The sequence below is a fragment of the Coniophora puteana genome (assembly GCF_000271625.1).
Source record: "Coniophora puteana RWD-64-598 SS2 unplaced genomic scaffold CONPUscaffold_6, whole genome shotgun sequence".
NCBI lineage: Eukaryota > Fungi > Basidiomycota > Agaricomycetes > Boletales > Coniophoraceae > Coniophora > Coniophora puteana.
In genome coordinates, this window is record NW_006913058.1 from 2235075 (window position 1) to 2247586 (window position 12512).

Below are 12512 nucleotides of genomic sequence, written 5' to 3' on the forward strand. Positions count from 1 at the left end.
GTCACCGATCATCATGCGGCCACAAACATCCTCACGGCCAATCACGAGTCACGACTTCCGTCGATAATCGTTTCTCATTGCCCAGTGTTGATCTGCGCGAGTATACGGGGTAAATACTTCCTACAGGCACTTATCAGACAATCCGAACCTGTCGGTGTGCACCGGCTAATTGTAGCGTATCGGATATGAACCAGAGAAGGGAGCATTGCGTCACAGCATCCATGTGCATGGTCCATGATTCATGAAACTCGCGAATGTGGGCGTGTCCAAGAGGATGGATGAAACCAAGGTATATTGGGAATGAGATGAGTGACATGCGAACACGGTATCAATGGTGGCGAATGAGGAGAGCGACGATACAGAGCAGAGCGGGAGACGGTGATACAAGAAGTGAAGCAAGGCGGGGAATAGTCTAATGAGATGAGATGTGGAAGGTATGATGAAATGAGGCTGGACAGACAAAGACGAGAACGGAGAAGTGGAGGATGTGTCTAGAAAAAGAGAAAGAGTCCTGGTGTCTCGGCCCCATTCTTCCAAGGAACCCCAAGGTTGAGTGATGGATGTATGTATGTACGTACGCATGAGAGACGAGCCATTAAATATGTAAGAGAAGAGAGGTGGAGATGAAAGCAAGACGAGAGCGAGAGAACACGAGATTATCAGCGATATCTATCCTCAATGAGCGCATAGGCTGTGGTGTACTTTTGGGTTTTCTTCTCTCCTTCCACAGGATCCCAAGCACACGACCACAGCGCACGAGCCTCTCACCCTGCTGCACAACCCGCCCAGTGCCGACTCACAACACCGTGCCGCGAACGGCGACGCACGCCCAGCGTGAGCACCCGGAAGTACCCAGCTTCCCAGGCACGGTTGCAGTAAGTTAGCCTCTGTGGGGTTCGCCGACACCGGATGCCTAAATTGTGCTCAAATGCCTCAGGCCCAGCTCCTTCGAGTTCCCCGGCCGCGCTAAAGACCCCGGCGGGGTCGAGAACGCGGGGACAATGGACAATGGACCGTCCATCTCCTGCATCATCGACCGTGACCGTGAAACGTGACCGTGCACCCGCAGCTAGGCGGGCCAGTGAGCACGGATCAGTTTGAAGCATGCGTGCAGGTCCGTTTACGTATGCGTATGCGTTGTACGTCACGGGTGTGCTGGCTGTCGAATCAAGCCTGGGATGCTTCTGGAGCGGTGTGCGGTCGAGAGAGGAAACGGGCCTTCCCGGCTGGGTTGAAGAGGCCGGGAGCTGGGAGTGCAAGAGGCGAGAGGGTGGCTTCGCTGATCGGTAACCTGCGGGCAGAGTGGAGCGGGGTGGTCGACGCGAATGTACGAGTGTATAGGTGTGTGTGGCGAGGAAGAGCAGGAGAGAAGAAGGGTGGGTTCGGCGTGGACGAGTGGGGCAGGGGTGGACGAGGTTGTGTATGGGGTGCTTGGTGGTTATCTATCGCAGAACGCAAAACCGGAATCTAGAATTTCAAGCCAGGACAAGGACCGAACCGAGAATGAGAGAAGGGACAGGGGACACTCGGAGTTGAAAACGGGGGGAGCGATAGCGAGACGGAACGCGAGTCGAGGGTGTGGAGACGCGATACGAGCACTGCGGCCCATTCACCTCCGGCCGGCGGTGCCCTGTTGCTGTTGCTGCTGCCTGCAGCGCACGGTGATATGATCATCGGGGCTGGGAGTGCGCTCTACGTCATAGCCCTGAACGAAGTCCAAAGAAACGTTGCGTCAGCGATAAGTGAAGGAAGTCTCTCGAAGAGTGCACGCCAAGTCCGGTAAGGACAAGGTGGGACAGTGCACAGGGATTCTAGGGGGCGGAGGATGAGGGTGAGACACGAACCTGGCTGTGGTATGGGGGTGACGCAAAGTTGTGGTGCTGCTGACGCGCGAGCATCTGGTCCAGCTGCGGATAAGCGTCAGACAAACGTCAAGCCAGTTGCGCGATGAAGAAACAAGGATGAAAACGTGGTGCGGAAGCCAAATGTATTGGTCCCGCCTCGAGACGGAAGGGGGCATGAACGCCACGGAACGTTCTGACGTACCTTTTGCTTGCTGTACGCGCCGTTGCTGTAGTGCAGCATGTCCTGGGGCAGCGAGGACATGTTGGGCAGCGATGCGAGCGAGTGGGTCATGCTCGGGAGCGCGACGATGCCCGGGTGCGGGGACGAGCTGGAGGACGAGGAGGCAGAGTTGGGCTTGCTGGAGTTGGACATATCTCGAGGTGTGGATAGTGGAACGAGTAAAACTGCGAGTGTGTTGTGTTAGCTGTTGGACGGTGAGGGAATGGGAATGACGGAAAGGCTAAGCGACGCAGTGATTTATAACCTCTGGAGGGGGACACGAGAGACGCTGGATCGAAAGCTTAAATCTGCCGTGGCCGTAAGGGATATAGGCTGGCCATAGTTTATGCCATGCCGTGTGTCGCTGCAGCAAGAGCGGACATTACCGACAACGTGATGAGGTGAGAGATGGATGGCGGGAAAGAAGTTGGACACAGCACACAGGCATGGCATGGGCATGGAAACATGGAAACATGATGAATTCCCGTGTTCAGACACCATCTCATCCATGATCCATGGTCGCATCTGCACAAACATGGGACCTCGAGAGGGAAGAGAGAATTGGGGTCGGCGATGTCAGCGGGCCAAGATCTCGGGGAGATCAGAGGCAGGAAGGCACATAACTCAAGTTGTAAACTGTAGCGTAATAATAATTAGAACCCGGTCGCATTCTCTTCTGAACCTGCTCGCCAGCCGACGGGAATGGCAACACCACGTTTCCGCCCACGGGCGACTACCTGTCCATGTTGGGACGGCCAATCTACCCTCCGATCTCTCTTTCTATTTTGTGTCACGTACAGTATAGCCATCGTCCGTTCCTTGTCCTCGGTCTGCCCCCGCGCAATGCGTCTCACGGACAACGACGCGGAGAAGACTACGCCTTTTTGGGCCCACCTATATGCGCGCTCGTTTGCTCCCCGGCGATCATCGACATCGCCCCTGCAATATAATATGCGTGTGCCTCAATCAGCAAAATAGTCTTGAACAGTGTCAGGGTCTCGAACACGATGCAGATTCGAAGACAAGGACAGTCGTCCTGAGAAGGGGCCCGCAAATTGACGCACCTGCGAAAACCCAAAATCTGCCGCGGCAGGAAGCTCGTATGCCTCCCCGATCGAGACCTTATCAGTGGTGGTGGTGGTGAGCGCCACCCAACGCTACAAATTGCGGGCGCTGCGCTCGCTCTGATCTGTTTCTCCAATGATCGCCTTCGAGGGCCCATGTATTTTGGTTGTGGCCGCACCATATGGATACGATCTCCAACGTAGGGCAGTATGCGCGCAGTTCCGTAATGATGAGTCGCTGGATCATACCCACCGGCTGTGGAAACCACCGGGACACGTCCAGTTCAAGAACACGTAAGTGTCGCATCGACATCAGATGTCGATGAACCTCGGAGCGCTGCAGAGGCAGGAAAGAAGGAAGTCAACAATGATGGTCTTATTAAAAGCGCCCGAAAACTAAATCTAAAACGTGGAACGGGATGCGATGAGAGGGTAGGAAGGGGACTGATTGCTTACGGTATCACAAGGCAACGAGATGTCACCGAGATGGCGAAGATTGGGGCATGAATACGAGATGAGCTTCAAGCACCGAGCAGCCATTGTGTCGGGTATATGCATGACATTGAGCGCGCGTAGCATAGGCGCGTGTCTGCCAAGGTCCGATAGAAATGACTCGAGTCCATTGGTGGCCTGCGGATCGACTTCGATTTGCAGGTGAGTCAGAGACGATGTGAAGGGGAGGACGTGGGAGGCAACGAATAGCGGGGCCTCGAGTCTGAGCAGCTGGGGAAGGCTTCCGGGGCTAAGACCCGGCGCACCGGGGTCGGCGGAAGGTCCATCGAAGAGCTGTAGAACGCGCAGCTGCTTCTGTTTGATCAGAAAGTTAACCAACAGCGGGTCCCACTCAAGGCCGAGTCGAGCTTCCCAGAGCTGGAAGGGCAGCGCGTCGTCCAACAGCCACGCGTTGCAATCTGCCGGGTGAAAGATAACGAGACGTTCGAGGGAAGGCATCTTGAGCAGGGCAGCCTTGACGGTCAGCCATTGGTTCTGTGTCAGGGGCGCGTGTGGGAAGAGGTGGTTGTCGACAAAACTGCGTACGTGGGCGCCGAAGCGATTGCTCGTGGCGATGGTCCCGCAGAAGAGCAGATAATTGTTCACTTCCCTCGGCGCGAAGGATTCATAGAGCCTGGCTTCCGCGGCGCGTTGGAGGGGCTTGCAAACGAGGCAGAGATTAGGAAGATCGGCGCGCCGAGACCACTGCACGATGCGTCTCCATATTTCAGGCGAAGCTGTCTTTAGACCCATAGCGCGGGTATAGCTGCAGGACCGCGGGCGATCAAGTCAAAATGCTAAAGCCTGTGAGTGTGAATGAAGATGAAGGTGCTCACTTTTCCAGTTCACCTCACCCTGAAGCTGCGTGTTGTTGAAAGCCGGGGCCGAGACGATGCTGCGTACAACGTTACAGACAAGACCTCTTTCTCTCCTTTGACGACGAAAATTTGGACTGACTGAGAGTAAGAGTCAAGATTGTATGCGCCGTAAATGAAGAGGGCCATGATTGGATGGGTTCGGGGCATGTCGAGGCGAGCGCTTAGGTTAGCCGGCGTCGCGTGTCCCACCTTTGGTGTTTTGCGCGGACGACTCCGTCTCTCCCTCTCTCTTCATACCCGTCCCCACCACACACGACGCCCTCGCCCCCTCTCACGACCTCACCATGTCAGGATCGCGCACGGATCTCCTCGCATGGCTCAACGAGCTCCTCCAGATCAACTACACTAAGGTCGAGCAATGCGGCACCGGCGCCGCCTACTGCCAAGTCCTTGACTCGATATTCCGTGAGCAAACCTCTTCGCCTATTCTAACCAATCTCTCCAACATGCTCAATGCTCGTGAATTCCCATCTATTTATGCGCTGTGAACATCAGTCGACGTGCCAATGTCTCGCGTGAAAATGAACGCGAAGCACGAGTACGAGTTTATCGCCAACTTCAAGGTCCTCCAGAACGCATTCAAGGCCAAAAAGATCGACAAGGCTTGTCTTTCCGTCCCGTTCTCGCGTGCCGCTTATCAACCAGCCCATCATAGCCCATCTTAGTCGAGAGGCTCGTCAAATGCAAAATGCAGTAAGTCTACCATGCTTCACACTACACCCACTTCCATACATATCCATATCTACACACCCTAACTTTTCATCACCTGCTCCAATCACATCGATTACACGCTGACGGCCCTTTCTACGCATCGGTCCTGATGTGATCAGAGACAACCTCGAGTTCTTGCAATGGATGAAGCGTTTCTGGGACTCCAACTACGGCGGACACGAGTACGACCCCGTCGCCCGCCGGCGCGGCGCTCCCGCCGAGCCACCAGCGACGATCGCGCCCATCGGTGGCGGCGGCAGCCGTGCCCCGGGCGGTCTTGGCGTGGGCGGCGCACGCTCGGGCGGGAAGACGCCGGTGACGGGCCACCGCGCGGGCTCGACGCAGCCGAGCGAGGCGGTGCAGAATCTGCAGGCGCAGCTGCGCGACATGTCGACGCACATGGAGGGACTCGAGAAGGAGAGGGACTTTTACTTTGCGAAGGTGCGTTCTCCTGGTTTTCATGTGGTGATCGACGCTAGTAGCTGATAGAGCTCATCGAACCTTCTTCCTTGCTGCGTCCTGCCTTGAATCTATTCATGCCACTATCTCTATTTCGATTTCGATCGCTTCTTCATCATGCTCTCTCGATATTCCGGACGTCGACAATGCTGCGTCGGCGTTGCATTGACTTTTGAATTGGCGGTCGGCGTTGCAGCTGCGTGACATCGAGATCCTGGTGCAGCAGCAGATCGAGGCCCTCGAGGCGGAAGGCAAAGACGACTTCACGCTCAACGAGATCCAGAAGATCCTCTATTCCACCGAGGTAGGCCCTACAGTCCAATCGCCTGGCGCACACACCCTCGATCTCTGACCATCGCTCCATCTGCAGGACGGCTTTGAGGTCCCCGAGAACGCCCCCGTCGATGAAGAGGAGACCTTCTAGTCTGGTGGCGCACCGTGCGGCACCCTCTGCACATCGCCTGCGGCACTACCGTACTTCTTCTTTTTCACTGTTTCTCCTGGAATTTCTCCTACGTAGCCATGCCGTGTTTCGCTCTGATTTGCTATAGTGGCCTGTCATTCCATTACCATCCCCGCTCCCGCGCATCTTGTGTTTTTTCGTGAGCCTAACTTAGGTTGACCATGCTGTCGTTTCCATAATCACTTCCTTCTTCTTCATGGTGCTTCTCGAATAGAGTCCTCTTCGTAATTCATTCCCATTATGTCTGAGTCTGTTGAACGTGCACCTGAGGATCATGCGGCGCGCGATGCGAGCTGGTGGCTGAGGACCATGCATATGAGACTCGTTGCAATTGTATTCGTCAAGATACGTGAACGTTGTGGGTGTGGGGTCTATGGAAGTGCGCGTGCTCTACAGCGTATGGACGATACCGCTCGTATAAATACAAATAAGTATGCGCAGGGCGTGATATATAGTAACTAGAGCTATAAGAGTTCGGAGTGAGTACGGGGTCATTATGGGTCGTCGTCGTCCACCTCGCACCCAGCGAGGCGTGGCGTAGCATTATAAAGACTTAATATGAAACAATGAAAGAGAAGATTGCAAGAAGCAAACCCTCGCAGCTGCGCACCGGCCCCGGCGGGTAGAACTTCAACGCAGCCCGGCCAGCCCGGCCCATCCCGGCTTCGTGATCGTGCGCAAGCTGGACTCGGCTTGGGCAGCCTACACCGTCGCAAGAACGCGCCGGTCGATGCTGAGCTTCGCCCAGAAGATAAACAGCGAGCCGACCATGATAACAGCGCCGGCGAACGCGATCATGTCTTCGTACGAGCCGTGTCCGCGCTGGATCAGGGTGCCTGCGATCGGGCCGCCGAGCAGTGACCTGTGTATGCGCATAATGTCGTTGTGTCAGCAAGCCGCGAATCGCAAATAAGGCGACATGATGGAGAACGGGGCTGCGGAACGGGACGAAGAAAGGAAGGACCGGAACGGAACAATGCGGGGACGAGAAAAGAACGGGTTCGGTCGGGCAAAGGGAGGGGATTGGGAACGTGGTGACGCTTAGGGCAACGGGCGCGGAGCGCGCACGCGTCGTAAGGGGTTTACGCATCGTGGTGATAAGGAGAAGGGGAAGAAGGGCAAACAAGCGAACAAGAAATGAAGAGGAATGGAAGATCTTCCAAATTCCAAGCCGTTCTCCTCGGACGCGGGCTTGGAAAACAAGCACCATCGACTAATGGAGAGTCAAAGCGGGTGCAAAGGCACGGGTAGAAAACAAAAATGGGAAAAATAGAGATTCATAAAAAAGAAAGGTGAACGCGCAACACTCACGGCACAGACAGCATACTGTATAGCACCCCAATCCGCGTCCCGATCTCGCGCTTTTCCGAGATCTGAGCGACGCACGGTGTGATGAGCGAAATAAACGCTCCGGAGAGAAAACCGAACACCGCCGCGAAGAGCATCGAGGCCAGGATACTGTTCGCGAACATCCAGAATACAAGGCATGATAAACCAGCAAGGAACGCTGACGGGGCGAGCAGGTTGAAGCGCCCCAGGGCGTCTGAGAGGAGCGCCGGAATGATGCGGCCTAATGTGCCTCCTGCGTTGATAACGGAGAGGACATAGAATACCGAGATGGCGGACGTGGAGGTAGATAGAGAGGGGGTTGATTGTATGAAATTCTGGACATAGTCGGCAAGGTAGAAGAAGGGTGAAAAAAGACCTGAAAGGTTCAACGCGTGCTGTTAGTCCATGGCAATCCTAGACCCGGATACTATAAGCGAGTAGATATACCTAGTGCGACAAAAGCACTCCCAATGACAAGCAGCACAAATGGTCGGTCCGAAATCGTACATTTCTGGAAGAGACCTCCTTTGTCTGTATTACGCTTGGGTGGCGGATCGCTCTTGACGGCAAGGACGGCAACCAGGCAACAGCAAATAGACAGAAGCCCTGCCGCGCGGACACCCCACGCAAACCCGATCTGTCGGAACAGATGTTGATACAATATTGGGTACACCACGCCTCCTGCACAGCACACGACGCGGTCGTATCAGGCCCAGTGCAAAGTAACAAAGATGTAGTGATAGTGGCTCGAAGAAACGTACCTATGCCCGAGCCTGCGGAAGCTATTCCGAGTGCAGTAGCACGGTAACGTCGGAAGAGCGTCGAAATCGCGCTGAGAGGTGGGTAGAATCTAGCATTGCGGGCAAAAATAAACAATAGCATGGGTAAACGTCGATCATTCATCATTGTTATCAGGGATCCTGTCCAAATTTACTCACAGTAGCGCCATCGAGATTCCGAAGAGCAGTCCCTGTGCGAGAAAATACTGGTAGAATTCCGTTGCAAAGCTCGTTGCGAGCATGCTAGCTAGCATCGACACTGTTCCGCCTACCATGAGTGGCATGGGTCCGTACACGTCGAAGGCGCGCCCAACAATTCCACCCTGATAATCGCATGGGCAATGTCATGCACAGCAGAACACAGCAGTTAGCAAGGCATATCACGTCATGGACCACAGCAACGATATGAGATATGATCGCGGGGAAGGAGAATGGAAACCCAAGAACAATAAGGAAAACGGGGAAAGAATAATCCACAGCAATCCAACAAAGGAAGACTCACCAGAAAAAAGAACGTCCACAGCTGCATCGACCCTATCCACGCGATCGTCGACGGCTCCAGGTGCGCGAGCTGGTGGTCCGCGTACCACGTCTGGAATGTCCCGAACGCGTTCATCTGTCCGAACGAGGCGAAGAGAGCCAAGAACGAGCCCGCGACGCAGATTGCCGACCGCCAGTTGAGGTCTCCGTTCTCTGCATTGTTGCTCCCCGGGCCTCCTGCTTGAGCTCTGGCGCGTTCTTGGCCTTCCTCGATATCGCTCATGCGGTTCGCGCGATCCGCTGCTGAGAGAAGCACAGTGGCTGTGCATGTGGTGCTGGACGATTCGCGCTTGTCGCGGCGCATGTCATCGGGGATGCCAAAGTCCGTCGAGCAGTGCGCGGTGGAGGGCATGGTTGACGACTCTCCCAGTTTTTCCTCAGTGTACGTAGATTCGGGTTGTTCGTGTGGAACAGTTATCGTGTCGGTAGCCGTGAGCATCGTAAAAGCTTTGTAATGTTCGTTCGCGTCTTGCAAACAGGTGTGCTTAAGTCACTGTAAGGATATGACGGCGTTAGTCCTGACAAAGAAAAAGTCGGAGATTGGCCAAAACTTACGCACCAAGACGGGAGAAGGAGGCAAGAAGGCGAGGATTCTGCGCATATACGCACACATAAATATACATGCGAGTCACTTCTTCGGGTCGGGGGCCTCGGGGGTGGGGCACAGGAATGGAAAGGCAAAGGGAGGCAAAGGGTCGGCAATGCGAGCCCGGGATCATCGGACGGGTTGATTCTGTCGCTACGCCTGCCAGGATTGGGCGTGGACGGGCGCGCCGTCGCCAACTTGGGTTCCTCCTCGTTCGTTTACGGCAACAGGCCTGCCATGTCCCTCGTGGCGCCCGCTCCGCTAGGAGGGAACCGTTGCCGTACCCCCGGTCTGACCATTAAATGTAGGCGGCCACGTATGAGTCAAGCGTTTGAGAGCTTCTGTCTGGTGCTCGTCGCCTCACAAACCTCGAGGGAGGGGTCGATCATCCGTGGTAGGAGTCGCCTTGCACTGTCCTGCACTAACAATACCAGCGGCCATCAGCACATCTGGGCTGTACTCTGACACTCATCAGAGCTAAGAGCTTTTGCAATTCAGCCGAGTCTAAGTCTCAGGCTTACCTCGAGACCCCTCTTATAGGGACACACAACAGCCGCGTTTTTCGAGGGAGGTGGGCGAAAGCAACTCTACTAAAGGCAGCACACATATGAAATCCACGCAATTGGGTGCAAGGCAAGACGCCGGCGCCACCGTTACCATCATCCAGACTCCTCCCCACGAGGGCATTCGTTCTCGAAGACCTGAATGGGAGACATCATTCCCGCTAGCACAGCAAGGCGAGATCGAAGTGGGCTACGTCTACGATGACGGACCAGATGCTGTAGAGCCGACTCCTGTCTTTATTGTGCGGCTTTCCCCGGCGCTCTGGAGGAACGCAGTGCTCCCAGCGATACACGCGGGGCTCGCTGTAGCGTAGGGCACGGGCAAGAAACCAGGTTGGTGGAGGCGCACCAAGGAGTTGTACCGACGATTGCGGAAATAACACTTCCAGGATGAGTTGCATGCCTGTGACCGCTCTGCCCCCTAACTCACGCTGGTTCCTTCCGGTAGAAGCGGAGTTGACCGCAAGCAGCTCTTCGCACCATACGTCAGCGAGGCCAAGCTATTACACAGGCAGTGCTTTTTTGCAGCTGGCAACGTCACGACGAACCATGGCTCGTGTTGTGAAAAGAACGAAGCTTCGAACGATAGATGTGATGTCATTTCGCGTTGGTACTACTGGAGCTGCGACAGAAGAGTGGCGACGAAGTGCCTTCATGCAGCGGAGAAAGGCCTGGGACACTAACAGAGTTGTATGAAATCGCGTTCATTGGAAGATAAAAGAGTGAATGACGCGTATAGCGGATATGATGTGGGGTGAATGCTAGATGAAAGCCAACTCGGGCCAAGACATCGCGCGCGATGACGTTATCGCGCGTATATGCGCGAGTGCAGCGGTCTTTGACCAAGCCGGATACATTTATCCCAAGAGGAGCAGTTAGGCAAAAGACAGGATCGTTGAAAACGTTGAGCTCGTGCTTGGATAACACACGGACTCGAGGCTCAGCTCACGTCAAGCCCTCTAACGACAATCAGCACCAACGCTGGAGTCGCATAACAACGTTATCCTTACCAGCAATAGTAGACCACATCCCACCAGTCGGCGTGAATCAGACTGCGGGGGTTGCCAGCGTCGGTCCGTTCCTGTCCTTGATCGCGCGTTGTAGGTCCTCGCATATGCCCCTGACAGCGATCCGGTTTTCGAGACCCAGGCGAGATCATTTTCATGAGCTCTGCAGTCTACGCGCCTTCAGCTCCCGATATCGACGGATGGCGTTCTCGCGCTCCTCCTCCATCCGCAGCTTCTGCGCCATGCTAACGACACCTGAACGCAAACCGGCGCCTTCGGTCTCCGACGACTGTACGACAGCAGCGGCGGCAGCTGCCTTTTTCTTCGTGAGCTTTCCAACAGTGAGCGTAGGAGGCGCTTGCGCGATGTCGTTGAGCCGACGCGGGGCGGAGGTTAATGCGACCTGGAATTCGGTTGCTCGGGGCATTTCTTGACGAGGAGCAGGGACGGGGACAGAGGATTTGGGTTTTTGAGACGATCCTTCAGGGTCGGATGTGTCGCCGTCGGGGCCTTGAGCTTGATCTTTGGGTGAGGCCTTCTTTTTCTTCTTAGCAGCGGCCTTCTCGAGTTTCTCGTCTTGTTCAGTCTTGTTCACCTTGCGAGTGTGGGCAGACGAAGTCGCGATCGCAGACTTGATCGACGAGACCATGCCTTGGTTGACTCGTCTAAAGCGGTAGCATCAAGATGATTGGGAAAAGCGACATAGATTCATCAGAGAGCGAGGAGAAGCGCGAAGTATAACGAACGCACTTGTTGAAATGAGCGATCGTCTCCCCAGGCTGGAGCTTCAACATCTCTAATCCTTCGCCGTCCCCCTTAGAACGCTTCCTGCCCTGCTTCCCACCCTCCTCTCCATCATCATCCAACTTGCGCTTCTTGTATGACCCGCGGATCGACGCAGCGTTCAGGATGCGTGCGGCGGACTTGGGTATAGGCTCCTCGTCAAGTTTGCTCGCTTTCGTGGTGACGCCCGTTTTCTTTGTGGCTTTGGTGTGATGCGCGATTTGAGAGGGTGGAAGGTCAGGTCCCCTGTTCCGCCATACCTTCAACATAGTGTTTTATTTACCAGATGAAGAGAACGCACCGAAGAGTCTTTTCGTTCTCCCTAGCAGAGCGCTTGGCACGCTTGTGAGGCATGATGTATTGCTCTCTGGTGTCTGTAAAAGCCTTGTCTTACGATAAAAGTAGCTCAATATGAGGACAAACTGGGGCAGGATGATGCTGAACAGTGGGCGATGCGTCGACGACAAGGCAACAGAGGAACTGATGCGGGTGCTTCGGCCCGTGAGAATATCCGCTAAACCATTCCGTGGTTCTCGGACCTCTGCTATCCGACTTTGGTCTCAATTTATCACGAACCTCGTTAGTACCTTTATTCGTTTGACTACTCAACCTAAACCTACGAACTATCCGTCCATTTTGTCGCGGTATGAGACGCCCTCAACGTACGTCGTAGCAAGGAACATTCTCCCCCTTCTCTCCCATGACCCCACCCACCCAACTCCACTTACTTCTGCAGAAATATTCCCCACAAGGCTTCCAAGCACCCTCTTGCTCATCTAATGTACCCACCATGA

General features: G+C 55.0%; 6 protein-coding genes across 6 annotated transcripts; 2 read left to right on the top strand and 4 right to left on the bottom strand.

Annotated features, from left to right (window-relative positions):
• Positions 1-299: 299 nt before the first annotated feature.
• On the bottom strand, positions 300-2653 carry CONPUDRAFT_82451 (uncharacterized protein). The gene is made up of 3 exons (XM_007770700.1): positions 2047-2653; positions 1845-1907; positions 300-1705 (listed from the first exon to the last, which is right to left on the bottom strand). Exons 1-3 carry the CDS (start codon positions 2215-2217, stop codon positions 1610-1612), a joined length of 330 nt encoding a protein of 109 aa, XP_007768890.1. The 5' UTR covers positions 2218-2653; the 3' UTR covers positions 300-1609.
• Positions 2654-2881: 228 nt separating this feature from the next.
• On the bottom strand, positions 2882-4509 carry CONPUDRAFT_105008 (uncharacterized protein). The gene is made up of 4 exons (XM_007770701.1): positions 4457-4509; positions 3585-4386; positions 3129-3465; positions 2882-3003 (listed from the first exon to the last, which is right to left on the bottom strand). The coding sequence occupies exons 2-3, from the start codon at positions 4371-4373 to the stop codon at positions 3190-3192; spliced, it is 1065 nt and encodes a 354-aa protein (XP_007768891.1). The 5' UTR covers positions 4374-4386; positions 4457-4509; the 3' UTR covers positions 2882-3003; positions 3129-3189.
• On the top strand, positions 4502-6380 carry CONPUDRAFT_137453 (microtubule binding protein). The gene is made up of 6 exons (XM_007770702.1): positions 4502-4903; positions 4994-5100; positions 5154-5191; positions 5329-5650; positions 5865-5972; positions 6039-6380. Exons 1-6 carry the CDS (start codon positions 4783-4785, stop codon positions 6090-6092), a joined length of 750 nt encoding a protein of 249 aa, XP_007768892.1. The 5' UTR covers positions 4502-4782; the 3' UTR covers positions 6093-6380.
• Positions 6381-6833: 453 nt separating this feature from the next.
• CONPUDRAFT_90442 (MFS general substrate transporter) lies at positions 6834-9002 on the bottom strand (the record flags this gene model as incomplete). Its single annotated transcript, XM_007770703.1, has 6 exons — positions 6834-6993; positions 7443-7836; positions 7908-8141; positions 8222-8310; positions 8399-8562; positions 8742-9002. The coding sequence occupies 6 exons, from the start codon at positions 9000-9002 to the stop codon at positions 6834-6836; spliced, it is 1302 nt and encodes a 433-aa protein (XP_007768893.1).
• A 678-nt stretch (positions 9003-9680) lies between these two features.
• CONPUDRAFT_82454 (uncharacterized protein) lies at positions 9681-10266 on the top strand (the record flags this gene model as incomplete). Its single annotated transcript, XM_007770704.1, has 2 exons — positions 9681-9786; positions 9887-10266. 2 exons carry the CDS (start codon positions 9684-9686, stop codon positions 10240-10242), a joined length of 459 nt encoding a protein of 152 aa, XP_007768894.1. The 3' UTR covers positions 10243-10266.
• Positions 10267-11089: 823 nt separating this feature from the next.
• Positions 11090-12072, bottom strand: CONPUDRAFT_90444 (uncharacterized protein; the record flags this gene model as incomplete). The annotated part of the gene is made up of 3 exons (XM_007770705.1): positions 11090-11600; positions 11686-11964; positions 12020-12072. The coding sequence occupies 3 exons, from the start codon at positions 12070-12072 to the stop codon at positions 11090-11092; spliced, it is 843 nt and encodes a 280-aa protein (XP_007768895.1).
• Between the last annotated feature and the right edge of the window lie 440 nt (positions 12073-12512).

Bases quoted from the DNA above. Each gene is read 5' to 3' on its own strand.
- CONPUDRAFT_82451 (XM_007770700.1), bottom strand. From the start codon at position 2,217: ATGTCCAACTCCAGCAAGCCCAACTCTGCCTCCTCGTCCTCCAGCTCG. The intron at 1,908-2,046 runs GTACGTCAGAAC...GCTTATCCGCAG, and splicing joins GCGCGTACAGCAAGCAAAAG to CTGGACCAGATGCTCGCGCG. The intron at 1,706-1,844 runs GTTCGTGTCTCA...GACTTCGTTCAG, and splicing joins CACCCCCATACCACAGCCAG to GGCTATGACGTAGAGCGCAC.
- CONPUDRAFT_105008 (XM_007770701.1), bottom strand. From the start codon at position 4,373: ATGGGTCTAAAGACAGCTTCGCCTGAAATATGGAGACGCATCGTGCAG. The intron at 3,466-3,584 runs GTAAGCAATCAG...CTGCCTCTGCAG, and splicing joins TCTCGTTGCCTTGTGATACC to CGCTCCGAGGTTCATCGACA.
- CONPUDRAFT_137453 (XM_007770702.1), top strand. From the start codon at position 4,783: ATGTCAGGATCGCGCACGGATCTCCTCGCATGGCTCAACGAGCTCCTC. The intron at 5,101-5,153 runs GCTTGTCTTTCC...AGCCCATCATAG, and splicing joins AGGCCAAAAAGATCGACAAG to CCCATCTTAGTCGAGAGGCT. The intron at 5,973-6,038 runs GTAGGCCCTACA...CTCCATCTGCAG, and splicing joins AGATCCTCTATTCCACCGAG to GACGGCTTTGAGGTCCCCGA.